Genomic DNA, 17,841 nt, shown 5'->3' with positions numbered 1-17,841 from the left:
TTACTTCCTTTTTCAAACAGGGTAAAAACAAATCAGTTCTTACCCCTACTCAGCTGGCAATCTTTGCATGTACTGTCATAGAAGTACAGGTAGGAGAATGCTTTCTTTCACAGCAGTCACTAGCATTGCAGTCTGACATTAAACTCTAATGCTCAGTATGAGACACTACGTGTCTGGAGAACCATACAAAATTTCACTTTCCCCTGAACTTCCAAGGGAATTTTGAGGAATGAATAAGTTTTAGATAGGAGAGGAATGCTATCTGAATTGGTCCTTGCAGTTCAACTACCAACATTTATTTTTTTCTTGCTCTAGCTGTGCATCAGAGCAGCTCTCAGAGAGTCAATCACGACAAAGGAAAACCACATCCCCCTTTCAAGTTTGAAACTGAAGTTTCAGGGAAACTCTTCCTCCTCCTGTAGTGTTAAATTAGGTTGCAACTTGTCCTTTCTGCTGATCAAGTACTCAAGGCTCAAAACAAAAGAACAAAAAACCCTGAAGTTAACAAAGATTTAACAGTTGTCATACTTATCAGCTGAGTCCAGAAAACTTGATCTAATTTTGAGCAGCCTGTGGATGAAAAACATGAATGGCACCTTAAATCTGCAATTACATAATTTTAGTTGGGACGCAGAGCATTATAGTTCCTTGTTATGATAAAAGTTACTGTCTCCATGCAGAAGATTCATGTCTACCTCAAATCCTGAGTGAGACTGCAAGACAGGATTCTGCAAATGTTGGACAAATTGCTAACTCAGCTTTCACCTCAGGCAGCAAGTACATTCTTTAACATGTTTATAAATGCAGTTTTGCTAACCTTTATGAGTTCCAGATCACACTGGCCCCTCTCATATGCAACGCAGGCCAGATGAGGGTCTCTCTTTTCACAGTATTTGCCAACTACACGACTGTCATAGTATGGATTCTCACGAAGGAACCGCTCTGGATTATTATTACTGTCAATGTAGATTTTGGCCAATGCATTATGAGTCGCAGGTTCTTCACAGCCTTCATGAATCCTTGATTCAAGCCATGGCAACAGCAATTTAAGCCTTTGAAGAAGCAAACATTTGAGCTTTGTAAGTTGGGCTAAGGAAGCCTGACAGGTATCAACAAATATCTGGCCATATCTGACCTTCAGTTAAATGTAAGAGAAGCCTGCAGGTTCCACTCAGTATTACCATCTTTCTTTTCAACTTCTGTTCTATTACGTGGCTCTTAACACTTGAAATCATTTTTTTCATTTTAGAGGTAACTGCAAACTAATTACACAAGGTGCTATGTGCCAAAAACGATACCGTGAAGACAGTTTTATCTAGATTTACCCCAAAGGCACATCTCATGGATGGCAAATTTGGAGTTCAAACGCTGTATTACTCATCATGCAGTGCTGTTGGGCATTCCTATATTGCTCAAACAACCAGGAGACTTGATAGAAAATCTAAGCTGTTGCTCTATAAGACACAAAAGCAATTTAATATTGTATCATTCAAAAAAGCTGCATCCAACTTGGGTATATATCAGGGTCAGGAAAGCCTGTGAACAGTGTTTACAGGTGTATCTTCATTACCGATTTCTTTTTTCCACTTCAGCCACCAGCTCATCTGTTGAGAACTGGCCTCTAACCACCATGATCAAATTCTTAATGACATCTTCAGAACAATCCACATCAAGAAGCCCTCCAACTACTGCTGGTATGCGGCTGGGGTTCACCTGGAATAAGCCACCACTATTAAAATCAGTTATTAGTGCTATTAATAACCCATCCCCTATCTTCCACACAAAGTTCTAGTCAAAAGTTTAAACTATGCTTTAAGAGCAGTGTATTTTGAGTTACTGATGCATTTTTTACATGAATTCTAGGAAAAACACTGCTTGTAGGTTTGTGATAGACAAGAGCTCAGTAAAAGGCATCTGCATAAGTGCAAGCATGAAATACACAGTTAGATCTACTTTAATTTTGGGTTTGTTTAGCTTGGAAAAAAGAAGGTAATGGGGAGATAATAAGGAGACCATATTGCATCCTTTCAGTACCTGAAGGGAGATTACAAGCAGGAGAGGGACAGACTTTTTACACAGTCTGATATTATAGGACAAAGGGGAATGGCTTTAAACTAATTGGAAAACTGAGGTTAGACATGAGAAAGACTTTTATTCAGCGGATGTTGAGGTGCTGAAACAGGTTGCCCAGTGAAGCCATGGATGTCCCACTTCTGGAGGCACTCAAGGCCATATAGGATGGAATCCTGGACAGTCTGATCTAGCGGGTAGCAATCCTGCTGACGGTTGGGATTAGGTGATCTTTCACAGTTCCCTCCAACCTAAGCCGCTCTAAGATTCCATGATTAACAAACCAAAAAGTTAAATTTCTTAGAAGGAAGGAAAGAGCAACACCTTAAAAGTGCATTTGCCTTACCTTCTGCACATAGATCTCTATATACTTCTGCAGACTATTGCGATATAAGTAGAGCACCAGGTCATGAACAAAGTCGAATCGATCACAGACAATGATCAGAGGAAGCTGGTCTGTTAGCTTTGCCTCCTATATTGTGTGGAAAAAAAAATGTGAGATAGCATTCACTGTTTGTTAAAGCATTTTCAAAGCAGTATAGCATAATTGAGTTGTTTCACAGCTAGAAATCACAAAACATTCAAATTTAAGACTGCTGAGCAAACAATTAACTTCAAAAGCAAGTTAGCCACTATGAAAATCATATGGTCAGTCTAGCAATTGAGTTTTAAATTTAAGTTCTTGAAGTCGCACATTAGGCCTACATGCCTAGCTTCAGTAGAACTATCTATTCACATATCCATTCAGAAGGTGATTATTGGGCAACAACTTAGCGCAAAAATCAAACGGCATTAAAATCCCACTATACCAGTCACAAAGTATGCAAAACATTCTGACAATTGACTCCAGTTTTGCCAAGCTTTGTCTAATCAATACCGTTGCTAAAGTTTCAGCTGAATACTTCAACATACTACTTCCTTCTGCCAACACCGACCCACCTACTGTTAAGTGAAGATAGCTTGTACCCCATTCGATCTCTGTACCAGTTTGATACCAATTCGATAGCTTGTACCAGTTGAAGGAGGAGAGCAGTGGGATTGGGATGCTTTCTGTCCACTCTGTCACATCTCCAAGCTGCTCAGACACTGGAGCTGTGTCTAGACTAACAAGCAAAAGGCATGAAGGCTGGTATGCGACAGTCCAGCTGTTTAAATGGACATGTTTTGGATCATGCCAATTCAACACCATGAAAGCGACTTACGAACAATATGTGGGCATGAGGGAAGGCTGATGGTTGGACTAGATGATCTTTCCAGTCTTTTCCAACCTTACTAATTCTATGACCTATGGGTTAATTTTTACAGGAACTGTGGTTTTTTCAGAGATTGCCAAGAAGGAGCTACTGCATGCCTGGAAAAGGACTGGATTCCTATTCCAGTTACATAGTTGACTATTCATAGCCATGTCAGTTAAAACTTGAGTTGGTATTATCCTCCCTTTAGAAGGCTGAAGTTCTGCTACTCTACAGAGATTGATTTGTTGGACAGAGAATTTACCTTCAGAAAGTTCTTCACCCGTTCTGGGTTATAGCAGTTACTTTCACGGCAGATTCTTTCCACTTCCTTTATCTGACCAGTTTTGCAAGCTGCCTGGATGTATTTGAAGTGAACATCTGGATCCTGGCTGAAGTTTACAATGGAACCCAAGAAATAGAACAGTCCTAGAAAGAATAACGTTTTTAACCCAGTTAGAAGGACAAGTCAAGTAAGTACAGACTTATGAACTTCATTTTATAACTTAGTTCAACATTGCTAAGAGCAGTTTTCATTTAACTACAGGAAAACCAGTTTTGGTTTTTTTCCTCCTTTCCAGATTTTTCTTTCTCTTTGAGAGAGGGCAAAAAGACTTTCTAGAACAAGAGTTATCCCAAGAACGCACTTGAATAAATGCACGCTAGGATCCAGCCAAGCGAAAGTACCTTTCCCACAAAAGCTGATGCCCTTTGTATCTGCTCTTCCTTTTAATACTGTACCTTCATAGCTTTTGAAAGATTCAAAAAGCTCCACAAGAGACTGGGTGCCAAGCTGCTCATGATACTTAGAAGCAACCTGTACACAGAGTTGTAAGTTTTGCCTAATGTTGGCTGACAGCATAGCACGCAAGCACTCTACAGAGTCTTCAACAGAGAGAGAGCCAAAGAAATTCACAAGCCACTGCGAAGAGAAAGAAGCTTCACTCAGTAAATTATAGAGGATTCAACCAATTTTTTAGAATGTGTCAAATAGCTAGAGTTGCTACCCCAGCTACTGTAGGTAAATCTTTCACACATTGAGACCAAAGACTGGAAATGAAACAGCCTGACTTTTTTTTTTTTTTTTTTTTTTTTTTTTTAAAACACAACTAAAGCAAAAACACAGCTTGAAAGATTTGAAATGCCCACCGAGGAAACTGAGGGCAAACTTAAGCCATCAAAAATATAGACTGAGGTCTAATAATTACCTGAATAAATGTTATTGAGTCACAGTTACACGTACTGCTTGGGTACCTACAAAACATCTTAAAGCTGCTGCAGGAATTTTAGCAGTTACTGGAGTGCTAAGCAGTGATCACTTCAAATACAGAACCTCAGGCTTTCATTTGCACAGACTTACCTCAGGATTCAAGAGATGCGTATGAACAACAGCACGTTTAATATCATAGAGATCAGTGTAGTGTTCCAAAGCTCGCTGGAGCAAGCCTGCCTTTTCACATAACTGAGCAATATGAGCACGATCATAGTGTGTAAACATTTGGTTTCCAAGGATGGCATCTGCAACCTACGAGATTAGATTTTGTATGCAGACTGTTAGAAAACGACAACAGCTCAGACTAAAAGTTGTTGAAAGACATAGCAATGACTGACTCATAGTCTTTCATGTTGTAAACTATATATAGACATCAGATTGTTGTAAGAAGTGCAGATGCAGAATATCAGCACAAGCCTTCCAATTTTTCTCCTTCATTTTTTGGAGGAACTAGGTTAAGAGTCTTACCTGTGGGGCATGAATCAAATTCATTTCCAGCAGACGAGTCTGCAGGTGGCCTTCTGCTGGACGGTTATTTTTCAAAGCATCCAATAGGAAGGATGTGCATTGCTGAATAAGACTGTTCTCCATGAACACATCCACAATCTGTTGAGAATCATCAAGTTGAAAATATATATTTATATATACATATATATATACATATATATATATATAGACTCCCTTTTCTATATATGTACACATTTATATTTTTATCTGTACACATCTAATAGCTGTCTAGAAAGACAGCTCATTCCAGCACTTAATGTGCTATATTTACTTTTTTTTATCATAAGATGATAAAGATGACAAAAATTTCACACTTCCTTTTTCTCTAGAACTTGAGGTGTACACCACTTTGACCTATTATGCCAGACTTTGCCACCAACTATTTAGTTTTAACAAAGCAAGCAAAGCCCATCCCTTCTTTTCTGATAGGAAAGTTTCTGCAAGAAAAGTTAACACTTTTTCTAAATACTTCACTTATTTAATAAAGTAAGTTGTTGTCTAATGATTTAATCACAAGTGGCCTCTGTGAGCAAGTGCTCATTTATCTTCCTATAAATTCTCTGCTACCATAAGAGTTCACACGTGCTCTAAAGTCAGCAGGAGCTTTCTAAACTGACAGTAACATTCTTCATTGCATAGACTAAGACTGTGGCAGATTCAGGATCAAGATTACTGTAATAGAGCCAACTTGCACAAGAACACTTGCCTCTAATGGCAACCAAACTTGACTAGTTTAGTCCCTTTTCTAACCAAGCCAACTAAAGATCTGAACTGGCCTTACCAGTTCCCAAAGCGGTACTATGCTATTACCTCTGTCTAGAAAGAGACCAGTGCTCTTGTTGTAGGCATCACCTGGTTAATGTTAGCCAGTGGCTCCTCGTCCTGTACCAGCATCTGAGAGAACTGCAGGCCCTGCTCAGGACTGACTCTCATCACGCTTCTCAGCAAGAAGATCCAGTCTGGGGTATAGCCAACCTAGAGATGTCAGGAAGAGTCATGCATGTCTGGAAAGTTTTAAATATTTTAAGCCTTCTAAATCTGTAGTGTAAGTGCTATGAGCCACACTGAAGCTTGTAACACCCATTCTCCATCTTCTAGGAATTCTCAGACAAAAGCATTGTTTGTATGTTAACACAAATTCAGTATTTGCTTATTTAGCAACAGAACTTACTCTAGGGCAATTTTCTTGTTGACTCAGAAAATTACTAGAAACAAATCAAGAGTCTGAAGGCATTATCATACACAGTCCCAAATTTATAAGTGCATATCCCACAAACTACTTTGTAATTTGCAAAAAAAAAAAAAAAAAAAAAAACCTCTTCCTTAACGATTTAGGAAGAGTCATTTTTTATAAGCAGCTTGAGCCAGTTCATAATTTGATAGTATAAGAATTCTGGAGGTTCTAATTTCAACTTTCATAGACCATGTTATTAGACATTAATCACATACTATGAATTCTGCTGTTTCTTAGTCTTTGCTAGTTATCCTGTTTTGGAGTTAAAAAGAAAAAAAAAACAAACTCAAATTTCTCATGGAAGATAACTTGAGAACACATACACATTAAACATAAGATATAGTCCGGCAGCTTGTGATAAACAACTTTACCTTTTTGGCATACAGTACTATTTTCTGGAATTGACCAGTTTCAGCAAAGCACTGAATCACTTTGTTTGGCACATTAGCACGAAGGTAGACACTGAGTGCAAGGGTTGGGTCAGCTGTCTTCACCAAGTCTCCCAGCTCCTCTGAACACTCCAGCTGAAGAGAAGTGATATTTTGTCAAGCACAAGTATCCATATATGTAGCATGAGTGAAAGAGTTGTTCACACTCAACTGCTACAAGGCAGCCAAATTAAGTTAGCATCAAGATCAAGCCTACCTTGTCTTCCTTCAGCCATTTCTCCAGAAGCTGCTTGCGGCCTTGCTGCAGAACAGGGCGACAGAGCTCCAGAGACTCAAACTTGTTCAGCTGTCCTTGGTCAAGCAATATTCCAAAGTACTGGAGCAGTGGAGAGGCATGCCCTGGCTGAGCTGGTACACTCTGGAACTTCCTGATTGTATCACTGGTACGTAGAATTCCCTGTAGAGGCACACGATACAGAGAAGTAACATTTTATTTGTGAAAGCTGAATAGCGTTAGAGGAGAAAAAAAAAAAAAAAAAACAAAAACCAAAGCAGGTGTTAAGTTCAGCTACACACTGAAGAATTTACTCAATCTTTCAGGGTGGAGATTTTAATCAAACCTAAACCAAAAGATCTTCTAGAAAGAAGTCAGTGCCCACAGCAAGTCAAGTCTGTGTTGGAAAAGTATGGCAGATGCTCCCTGATGGTATACAGGAGAACATATTAGACAGAACAATGAAATGAACTACAGACAGCTTAGGTTAGTATTGAAGCATTTTAGCTCTTGAATGTCAAGTGCTGAAGTGCAAGTCAACTAAGCTAAGGCGGTCTAAATGGATTCTAACCTCTACCCTTAAATAACTCACCTTTGGTGCAGATGCAGCTACTTTAGCAGCATCTGCATAGCTTCCTTGAGCAAACAGTGTGTTAAACTTTCTGGCAAATAATTCCTCTGCACCAGCAAGATTACTACGTATAGCCATACGCAGACCCAAGTCAGGATTCTGGAGAACATTTGTGGCGTAGTTCACAATGTTGTCTTCTTCGACACATACAGAAAGCACCTGGAAAGGATAAAAGGCATATCTAAGACGTACTGCCCTTTCCAATACTACTGTATACAACATAACAACTGAATATCTATTCAGACTGTCAGCAAAGCAGCAGATTATCCAAAAGGAAAACAAGTCAGTTTCTCCTTTCAAGCAGTCTGTACTAGGAGAGGTTAAAAAATGGATAAAAATCAAGTAGTTACTCAATCCCTGCAACGAGGTTTTTTATATCAAGTCACTCATTAGGTTTACTTACATTCCATCACAGCCTTAGAAGACTTAAAAACACACTACTGGATTAGTTACCTGTCCTTTTTTGTTGACACCAATAATGCCTGAGGTAGGTTCATGAGAAGCTGTGACAAAAATAGTGTCGGCACTAATACGGTTCATGTAGATGCAAACTCCAGACTCCAAGTCATACATGTGAATATATCCATACTTTGTGATCAGGTAGATAACACCATGCTTAATTCCAATCTGTTAAAAGATAATCTTTTACTAGTATAGACTAACACAGCAACAGTTAAGACAACTTAAGACTAGGCCTTTAGCCTAGTCACAAGACAGTACTGCAATGACATGCCTTTGCACTAACACTAGGAACAAATACAGCTTCAGGCTTCTCTGTTACAAATTCAAAGCAATGAATGGCTCTGATAACCATTTAGAGCCATACCTCCACTGAACACATGCAGAAGGAAAACCAAGATTCATCTGCAACAAAGACCATACTGTTCTAATGAGTGAGGATGAGGGATATAATTTGGGCATAATTAGTATTCAGGTCAGATACACCAGTACAAGTTCATTTTCAGAAATCTTGTGTGATAATCCCACTCTTTTCCAGCAAGAACCAATCAAAGCACCAGCAGAACCTGAACCAGGCTCAGCTGCTGAGGGCTACTGTTTAGCTGTCAAGTCTCAAAGCCAAGGAAACTTTCAAGCCAATACTGTATTTAGACAGAAGTACTTCCACTTTGGAGCAAGACTTCAGAGCACACGAAGCCTGCCATGCACACAGTTTGTGTTGTTTACCTCAGTTCAATAAGTCTTATCTTTGTTTATTCACAAAGCTGGTATATTAGATTGGACAGCAGTTGCATGCTCCAAGATAGTTTGTTTTTCATATTCTAAGTTTGGTTAAAGAAACCATTCATGTTCTTTTCCTAAAAAAAAAATTCCTATTAATATCCTAAGGTATCTTCTTCTCTGTTGCTACTAGAGGAGGTAGACTAATATAGGGCTCTCCGCTCTGTTTGTCTCATGACATTAACTGCAGATGAAATGCCAAGCACTGTAACAATCATATTTAAAACCCTGACCATTAGTAGACAGTTCAATAGCCTGAAAAAAGCAGAATTATCCTGCTATCAACAAGCGTTATCAAATTAGACAAGAACTTACGAGTACTGCTGTTCTGACAGACTGCTTTCAATGCTTGGTATCTAGCTACTTTCGAACTGCTGTTATTAAGACAAAGCAAAAGCTCATCAAACTTTTTAGCTATTCAAAAGGAGTTCTGACCAACGTCAGAGACATTCTACCAGAAGACAAATAATTTTTTGTGGCTTTTTTTTTTTTTAATATAATCAAAGTTCACATACTTAGATAAATACAGCCTACATATTTGTGTGAGAGTTACTGTTTTACTGTCTAGCTTTCCATAAATCCGTTAATACCATTTCCAAAGTTCGGAAGAATAACAGCAAAGCAATTGTAGAAAGTGTGTTTGTTTTTTTAATGACAGATGCCTGCTACTTGCCAGCTATTACGCTGCTTTGTGTTTTTGGTCAAACATTTACCTGCATTGCCACAGGAAAGTCTGTCTGTGCCTCAGGTGGGAAAAACACATCAACAGCTTTCTTAACAAATGGCTGATTTCCAGTAGCTGGTTGACCCACTTCAATTATGTGAAGCTAAGAAGAAAGAGTACACGTCACAAGATCACCAGCAAATCCAGTCACATGAAAGAAGTTTCAAATCTTCAGATAAGCTGATGAAGTCATCTGTCACCCTTGGCCACTAAATATCTGTCCAATTCAGAAATACTCTGGAGAACTGTACTCCAGATTTTTATGAGAGAAAAAAGAATAAAGTTAACCAGAACTTAATGTAAATACCAGGAAAAGCTAAAGAATGTCTTCTATAAAAGCATAGTGTATATTTCTATTTCAAGGCACTCAACTTGTTCCAGATGTTTTGAGTGAGTTTGTCAATTTATCAACAATGTGTAAAATATAAGAATGAAAGAATAAAAAATTGTAATGTGACCTCTGCCCTTTACAGACTGCTAACAAACGTTGTAGGATATTGACCTGCTGTCGAGTCTCACTATCAGTTACATACAAACCTACCCAAGCTGCTAAGGCTTACCTAGTCTCTTCTAAACTTTAGACATAAATGGCTACTTTATGACTTGATTTCATTACACAAAACATAACGTGACCATAACTCAATGCTTTGATCTCAGTTCCTATTATATCTACATTGGTTCTTTTGCTTAAGCTTTACTAAAGGAATTCAGACTTTTAGCAGTTTCTATTATATTAAAATAAAGCATTTACATACCAACTGAATATATTGCATGTATGGTTCACAAGCTGTTCTTCAGTCAGCTGAATGTGATTGCTGAAGTTCTACTAGTAATGAGATGTGCTATAGCGGAACAAGAAAACAGATGCAAATTTTACCTTGCCTCCTGCAGGACTCCTCACAGCAAAACAAAAGAGGGTGGAAGGTTTGGCATTTCCATCTATTTTGAATTCTGCAAAAGCTGCTGCATGGCCCTCTATAGGTTGGGAGACTTTTCTATCAACAGAGTAGAGCTGCATTGCACCAACCACGCGATTTTGCTAGAGGAAAAAGGAAAAACATCAGCTTTTAGAGATAACATTTCAAATATTTATAGAACAAGACTTTAGGGACAGTCACTTAAAGAGAGACAACTGCCACTCATCCCCTCCACCAATGTTTTAATCATATTAAAGGTCAGGTTAGTCTTCCAAAATAGGAATTTTTGAAGCTTTGATCTACAGAAACTAAAGTTAAGAAATTACAGCAGCTATAAGCAAAGGAAAATGGAACAAAGCTCTCCTGACCATTTTCTTAGCATGATAATTCCAGGTAACTTACCTGCGCTGAAATTCCTATCAGTAACAGCCATTTTTTATGTTCATCGGTTCTGTAATTGATGATTTGGCAGCCTGCAAGACTAGCATGCCTGTCAAACATCTTTTGGGGCTGAGATTCTCCCTCCATGCTCCAGTGGTAGACTGCTGTCTCTGTCACCAAGGCAACTGTATTCACAGATATCCATTTCCAAAAGATCACCTCCTCTGCCATAGCGTGGGCTTTCATTTTACTTTTCATTTCAATGTTAAAAATCTGTAGCGTTTTTCCAGCTGGTATAACAAAACCCAAGAAACATCATTGATCAATTATTGTAATAACCATCCTGTAGTTCGCCTACTTACAATTCTGCTTAACCTGCTATTCTGGTGATCTTGCAGGCAGAGTTAGTACCATGTTACACCCAAGCGTACTTTGATACTAGACTTGTACCAAAACGGAAACCCTTCCCAACCTTTAACTTCCTCCAGCCACGAAGCAAAAGAGTCTTCATGGACACCTACACGACATTCCAACCAACAACTGACAAGCAAAAGCATTCTAACTACAAGGTGTAGTTAATAAACTATCTAAGCTATATATAATAAGTAATAAACTATAAGACATCTATATATGGATAGTTATAAGATATCTATAAGATAATAAACTATCTAACCTATATAATTTACTTGAGTAAATTCTGGTTTACGTAGGAGCACTGGGATATCAAATTATAGCTGTCTAATTGATGTAATTTAGTATAGTAGAAAGAATGGCTCCAGTTTGTGTCAATTTAGTAGCTTTTGTAGATCACCCAGACTGAAGCCAGCAGCAACAGACTTGCAACAGCCCTTGAAATAGCTAGACCACAGTTTTTGTGGGTGTTTTTTTTTTCTTTCTTTCTTTCCTGGAACCAAACAGGCTCTGCACTTAACTGGGAAATGGATGGGCTCTGTAAAACAGTAGCACAAACTACCCGCTGGAGAGGCTTTTAAAAAGGTCAGAAAGTTTATCAAAAGGCTTGGAGCTTTAGTTCTATAAAAGATTATTGTTTCACAATTTGGGTAACTATACTGAAACTTCAAGCTCAACTTCAGTGGTTCTCTGAATCACCAGAAGAAGCAAGGGTAGAATTACAACTAAAATAACTGAGCCAACCCTGAATCACCAGAAGAAGCAGCGGGTAGATTTACAACTTATATAACTGAGACAAATCCTTTTCAAAGAATAACGAATTCTATGTCTTGCAGGAAGTTGAAGTGTTATTTCACTTAACTTCAAATAAGAGAATTTAGCTCTAGGAAATACCATTTACTGTTCACAAGACACCCACTCAGACCACTAGAGTATTGGTTTGTATTTCCTTTACTTGCATATTTCTGAAATGTCCTTTCAGGGTAAAGAACTGCCTGATGGTCAGATGCAGAGAGTGGTGGTAAATAGAGTCACATTCAGCCAGTGGCCAGTCACAATTCGTGTTCGCCCAGGGTCAGTACCGGGGCCTGTCCCGATCAAAATCTTTATTGATGTCTTGGATGAGGGCATAGAGCGTACCCTAAGTTCACAGATGGCACCAAGTTGGGAAGAAGTGTCAACCTGCCTGGGAGTTGGAAGGCCCTACAGAGGGATGTGGACAGGCTGGATAGCTGGGCTGAGGCCAAAGGAATGAACTTCAACAAGACCAAATGCTGACAACACAGCATGGGCAAGTGACTGAGTCTTCTGTGAACTTGACTGCTTTTTCAGGCCAAAACCTGAGACAAAGAGCCAGACTTCCATGGGTTTTCCTTATCAAGACACCAGACTGATTGGTATATTTAAGATAATTCTCTGCAGATGTAGTCAAGGAAGCTGGGGTTTTTGATTGCTGCACACTGGCACAAGAATTTACATTTCAGTTCACCAGAACATTAAGTTTCTCCATTCTGTAAAGAATGGAAGAATGCCTTGAGTACTGCATCCTCCACTTGTAACAACTGGAGACTACTTTCAGTGCAAAGCAAAGCAACGCAACAGAACCTTGGAACAAGGATAACGCATGAAGCTTGGTAATGCCAGGAGAACGCCACATGCAATCCAGAAATTAAACAGTTCTTGAGTTAAAATGAGTATGCACTGTTTCATTCATTGTTTGAACAGGATTGTATGTTAATTGCTCAGTAATTCTTGCATAATGAGCAGCTCCCGGTCACAGTACACTCAGTCACAACACACAACAGTTTTAACTAGTGATGCCTCAGCTACTGATGCCTGTCAGTCAGCAGGGAAAGTCTGTTGTGACAGGCTAACTTCAACCATGTCTTTGGTGCAGTTTACTGTAATTCTACCAGTTATCTTGAACAATAGCATGTGGGCTAGGTGGCTCTATTAGTTCTCTTTTCTCCTTTAATCTTTGGCTACTAGACATGATATAAGAAAAGCTCTAAGTTTGCAATACCTGGCAATTTTGCAAGTCCATGTGACATCACACAAATAACTTTTTTCAGAGGACAAGTTTACTCACTCTGCACGGACAGGATGATACTTTTCAGCAAGTCTAACACTGGCAAGAAAAGTGATATTGTTACAATCTGATGATAATCTGTTCAGTTAGCATGAATAGGTGAGTTTTAAAAACAGATGATCCTGTTTCCTTAAGAGCTAGATTAAGTTCTGCTAGTACAAAAAAGGCGCTTTCCCTGCCAATAAGGTTTGTTAAAAGAGGTCTGAAGTTAAGGATAGTGAAATCAAATAAATCTGAAATAAATCTGTTCATTGTTGACTTAAATCATATCCCAAGTAATGCAGTCCTTTGCAAGATGTAAAAGCATCTCAACTAAACCACAATTACAGCTCAAGTCAAATGTTAACACATCAGTTCTCACCTAATGTCAGTGTAAGTCCAATATTATAGACAGCAAGATACACATTTTGTGTCAGTTTGAGGAATGTTATTTCTTAGACCCCTACAGAAATTCATCACAGATTTTCACACTGGATATCACATTTAGGAAGAAATGAACAGCACACAGGACCTGCTAACAGAAGTCTCTCGAAAGTACTGCACGTGGTTTTGCCTATCAACTGTACTTCCATTATATATATTCACACACACAGAACACTCTTCTCCTCCACTTGGTACAGTCAATAGTCAAAACAGACAAATGAAGACTAAGATCCTCTATATGGCTATGAAGTGAACTGTCAAATGGCTGTCTCAAAGTTCAGTACTTTTTATGAGATTAGACCAGTCTGTAGTACTAAACACGAAATAAAGTTCACTCGCCATCTGTTTACATAAGATGCAAGAAGAAAATACATAGCCAGTGACAAGTAGTTATTGAAGCTAAGTACTAGAAATTACTCATCTAAGAAAAGAAATATAGTAAAAAAATATTTGGGGGGAGCACTCAGACCTAGAAACAAAATAAACACCACATGTGAGGTCTTCCATCTGTAGGTTCTCAAGGTTATCAAACTAAACAAATTCACGCATTCAGACTTTCATGCTGTCTCATGTAGTTACTGGCCAGCCTTATAACAATTTGTTTGTATCCAGCAAGCACTTACAGCAAAGGTAAGTACAGAGCAGAGGGCACGAGCAGTTTTAGTCTTTCCCCACTCATCCCTACAAGTGTCCATTATTCTCTGAACATCCACTTGTACTCAGCGAAAACATCAGGCAGCAGTGCCAAGCATCCTAGTGGTAGGCAAACCACCCAAACATTACTGAAATATTCACAACCAAGATCTAGCAGGCAAGATATTATTTTACTGTACTTTCTTCGTATAAACCTTACACAGCTTTTATGCTCCAGAGCTTACATGAGCAATAATGAAGCTAAATAGTAGGTTTCATATTACAAGAATAAAGGGTTACTCACCTTTTAGTGCAATTACTTTAGAGGCTGGATTCATGATGGCACTTTCAGCAGAAATTGGACGTCTGATAGGTGATGTTGGATCACTCATGTCAATTATTACTACTTGTGCCTGCTCTCCCACTTTCTCCCTGATGCAAATGAACTTGTCGGATTCCATTGTTAGGGTGCTGAATCCAATGTTTGCTGGGTTAATGCCCAAATTTTGGAGCTAGAAAGAGGGAACGGTCCTTTAATATTCTTATCATGAAGATTTATCTGTCTAACTTAAGTTCCTGTACATAAGATCCCCTCCTGCTATCTCACCTGATCCCTTGTTTCAGTTGCTCGCATCATACGTAGAGACAGACTTATTTTCTTCTCCCTCTAGAAGGGATCGATATTGCAGAATTCCCATAATATTTAAGGAAGGCATCAGTAGTTCAATTACCAGTCTAAGACAGACTGTTACATTGATCTGAACATACTCAGGAACTGCTAAGTACTGAATTAGTACCACTTCAGGGGTTTTACTTCAGCTTCTCTGCTCAAACAGATACTGTAACAAGCACACCAAGGTAAGGTTGTAATGCTGAGTTCCTTCCCAAGGAATGGCCTGAAGACATCAGAAACACCGACTGCAACATCTACAGCATTTATAATACAATTAAAGAAGCAGTCTTAAGTCCTTTAACCTCCCTCCCAACTGTCAACTCCACATCATCTCTTTAGGAAAAGGAAAGCTGAGAGAGCAATAGATAGATGAAAAGCATACTTCATTCCAGGGCCTGTCCTTCACTGCAGAGACCACACCACGTCTACCTTGGCAAATCTAGACCACCAGGTTCTATCTTCACAGTACTGCCAGGACTAAAAATTAGGATGTAAGCCAACTCTTATTTTCATCTGCAGACAAAGTGCATGATTAGCAATGCCTTCTTTCTATCCATCTTTAAAAGCCAGACCAGTTATCCTCAGGGTACCCTAAGCCCTGACTGGAAAGACTCGGATGGGGAGCAGAATAAAAACGCCCTGACTCAGGTGGAAACTGTTAGAGACCTGCTGCTCCACCTGGGCTGCAACAAGTCCATGAGGCCAGATGGGATCCACCTGAGGGTGCTGAAGGAGCTGGCAGAGGCGACAGCCAAGCCACCAACCATGGAGGTGCTCAAGAAACATTTAGATGTTGTACTGAGGGACATGGTTTACTGGGAAATATTGACAATACATTGACAGTTGAACAGGATAATCTCAGAGGTCTTTTCCAACCTTGGTGACTCTGTGATTAGCAGGTCCAGGCATCCCCAGTTCAGTTTAGAATATCTCAGACACATCTTTCCTCCTTTCCTTTGAGTATAGCACCAAGTACTTTCCTTGAAGCACACAATAACCTGAATGCATTGGAATTGCAGTCATAGCTTGTGCTTATACAGCATTTATGCTACCTTTTTTTTACCTGGTAACAGCTACCATGGCTTGTTAAAATATACCTTCTGTTACATCAACCAAAATGTGAATGCTACCGTAGTGATATTTGCTAATTTAGGTTTCAGATAAACCTCTAGACATAGTCAATACAACAATAGGAATGTTGTATGTGTTGTATGCTGTAATCCTATGTTACAATCATACCAAATCCAAATGTTTTTGTTTGGGTTTTTGTGTGTGTGTTTTGTTTGCTGCTGCCCTTGGGTGTTTTTGTTTGTTTAGGTTTTTTTGTTTGTTTAATTTGCAGCTACTTCCTGCTATCCAGCCTCTTCCTTCTTCTCCCAAAGAAACCAGCACTGAAGCCTCCAGGTTATTTAATAGCTTTAGTAGAAATGCTGGGTGACTGCAAAAATAATGCAGTTCAGCACTATTTTCAATGGCCTAATTTTGTAAGTGGACTTGTTCATCTCACTCCTCTGAACTTACTCTTACTATTGCAAGCTAAGAAAAGTGCTTAAATAACCACTTATTCCATCTTTCTCTGCCTAAGTAGTCACATCACTTAGATTAACAGCACGAGCAGGGATTTCAATGTAGATGCCTCCTCACCACTTACGGTCAATCACCTGAGTTCAAGCACATGACAAACTAGCTATTCTTAAAGCAACTTCAAGTCATTCTGTATCTCTGAGTAGATGCCTAGATTTCTCACTTTCACTCATCTTCATTAGCTTTGTCTCCATCCGTTTCCAGTGTCAGATTAGTCAGAAGAGGCAGCAGTGAAGGTGGATCAGTGTTTCAACTAGTCTGTAATATCTCAGATTTAGCAGTGCCTAATGCAGCAACTTGGTATGGTCATAAGCTACATTTCATGCAACAGTAACTGTGACAAGCCCAAGGACCTGCTTCATGCCCCAGAGCACAGATTTTCAAGCAAAGGAACAGCAGTATCAGTTTTACCGAAGCTTCTTAAGAGATTAACCCCATCCTACAGTCCAAACTCCGGCCTGCACCACCATGGCAGCAGCTACTCCCTGCTGAACAGCCTGGCCCTGCCCCAGGCACACACCCATCTCTCAGCAGCAGCCAAACATCAGAGTGCAACAGGCACTGTCCAGGCCATAGGGAGGACGCAGTGTAGTGCTAACTCAACTTGTGGCAAATAACTTTGTATTTTGATACATCAGCTAAACACAGTCCTGGGAAAAGTGAAAAATATGCAAAAAAAAATTGCTTTCTGTTTTGATACAGACATTTGGGAACAGTTTTCAAGAGGGCTGCTCCAAAAGTAATGCCTCCTATTTTATTATATTGGCCCACAACATTAGAGGGAGACATTGGTGCCATGGTAGTAGAGTTTGAATCTTCCTGCCAATATTCCATTACATTTCATTGCTGGGCGACAGATGGCAGCAGAAGGGCAATCTCACAAAATGGTGTCTGACATGGAAGTGCGTATGAAGCAAAGTTGAGGAATTCAAGTCCTCTAGGGAAGAAAAAACACCACCCAGTGAAGCATTAATCAATGCTTCCTGAACATTTATCGAGATCAGTTTATGTGAGCACAGTGTGGGAGTGGGTGGTGCATTTCAGCAGTGACAACAGCAGCAGTGGTTCAAACCCACAGGTGCGGACTTTCACAAACATAGCATGCAAGCTCTTCATCACTGGCAAAGATGCACAGCTACTGGTTTTGATTTTGTTGA

The 17,841-nt window shown here is 39.4% G+C and overlaps 1 protein-coding gene across 4 annotated transcripts in view; it reads right to left on the bottom strand.

The window, feature by feature from the left end:
* The window catches only part of LOC122165898 (clathrin heavy chain 1-like), a 37,847-nt gene that overhangs the window by 13,237 nt on the left and 6,769 nt on the right, over window positions 1-17,841 (bottom strand). For 3 of the 4 annotated variants that reach the window (XM_042829288.1, XM_042829289.1, XM_042829290.1), the window contains exons 2-17: window positions 14,732-14,939; window positions 10,893-11,161; window positions 10,451-10,612; window positions 9,563-9,676; window positions 8,064-8,237; window positions 7,572-7,769; window positions 6,962-7,162; window positions 6,688-6,840; window positions 5,935-6,057; window positions 5,044-5,181; window positions 4,663-4,827; window positions 4,044-4,224; window positions 3,568-3,731; window positions 2,417-2,542; window positions 1,571-1,713; window positions 818-1,052 (exon numbers count right to left, since the gene is read on the bottom strand). In XM_042829288.1, coding sequence (XP_042685222.1) covers window positions 818-1,052; window positions 1,571-1,713; window positions 2,417-2,542; window positions 3,568-3,731; window positions 4,044-4,224; window positions 4,663-4,827; window positions 5,044-5,181; window positions 5,935-6,057; window positions 6,688-6,840; window positions 6,962-7,162; window positions 7,572-7,769; window positions 8,064-8,237; window positions 9,563-9,676; window positions 10,451-10,612; window positions 10,893-11,161; window positions 14,732-14,939 — 2,754 coding nt within the window. Of the gene's footprint in view, window positions 1-817; window positions 1,053-1,570; window positions 1,714-2,416; window positions 2,543-3,567; window positions 3,732-4,043; window positions 4,225-4,662; window positions 4,828-5,043; window positions 5,182-5,934; window positions 6,058-6,687; window positions 6,841-6,961; window positions 7,163-7,571; window positions 7,770-8,063; window positions 8,238-9,562; window positions 9,677-10,450; window positions 10,613-10,892; window positions 11,162-13,305; window positions 13,404-14,731; window positions 14,940-17,841 lie in introns of those variants that run through there. The other variant, XM_042829291.1, reaches the window with a different exon arrangement.

Source organism: Centrocercus urophasianus, unplaced genomic scaffold, assembly GCF_019232065.1.
Source record: "Centrocercus urophasianus isolate 14NV4802_14NV808 unplaced genomic scaffold, USGS_Curo_1.0 seq_30, whole genome shotgun sequence".
NCBI lineage: Eukaryota > Metazoa > Chordata > Aves > Galliformes > Phasianidae > Centrocercus > Centrocercus urophasianus.
The sequence above is the reverse complement of the archived record's forward strand: the minus strand, read 5'-3'. Positions and strand labels throughout refer to the sequence as shown.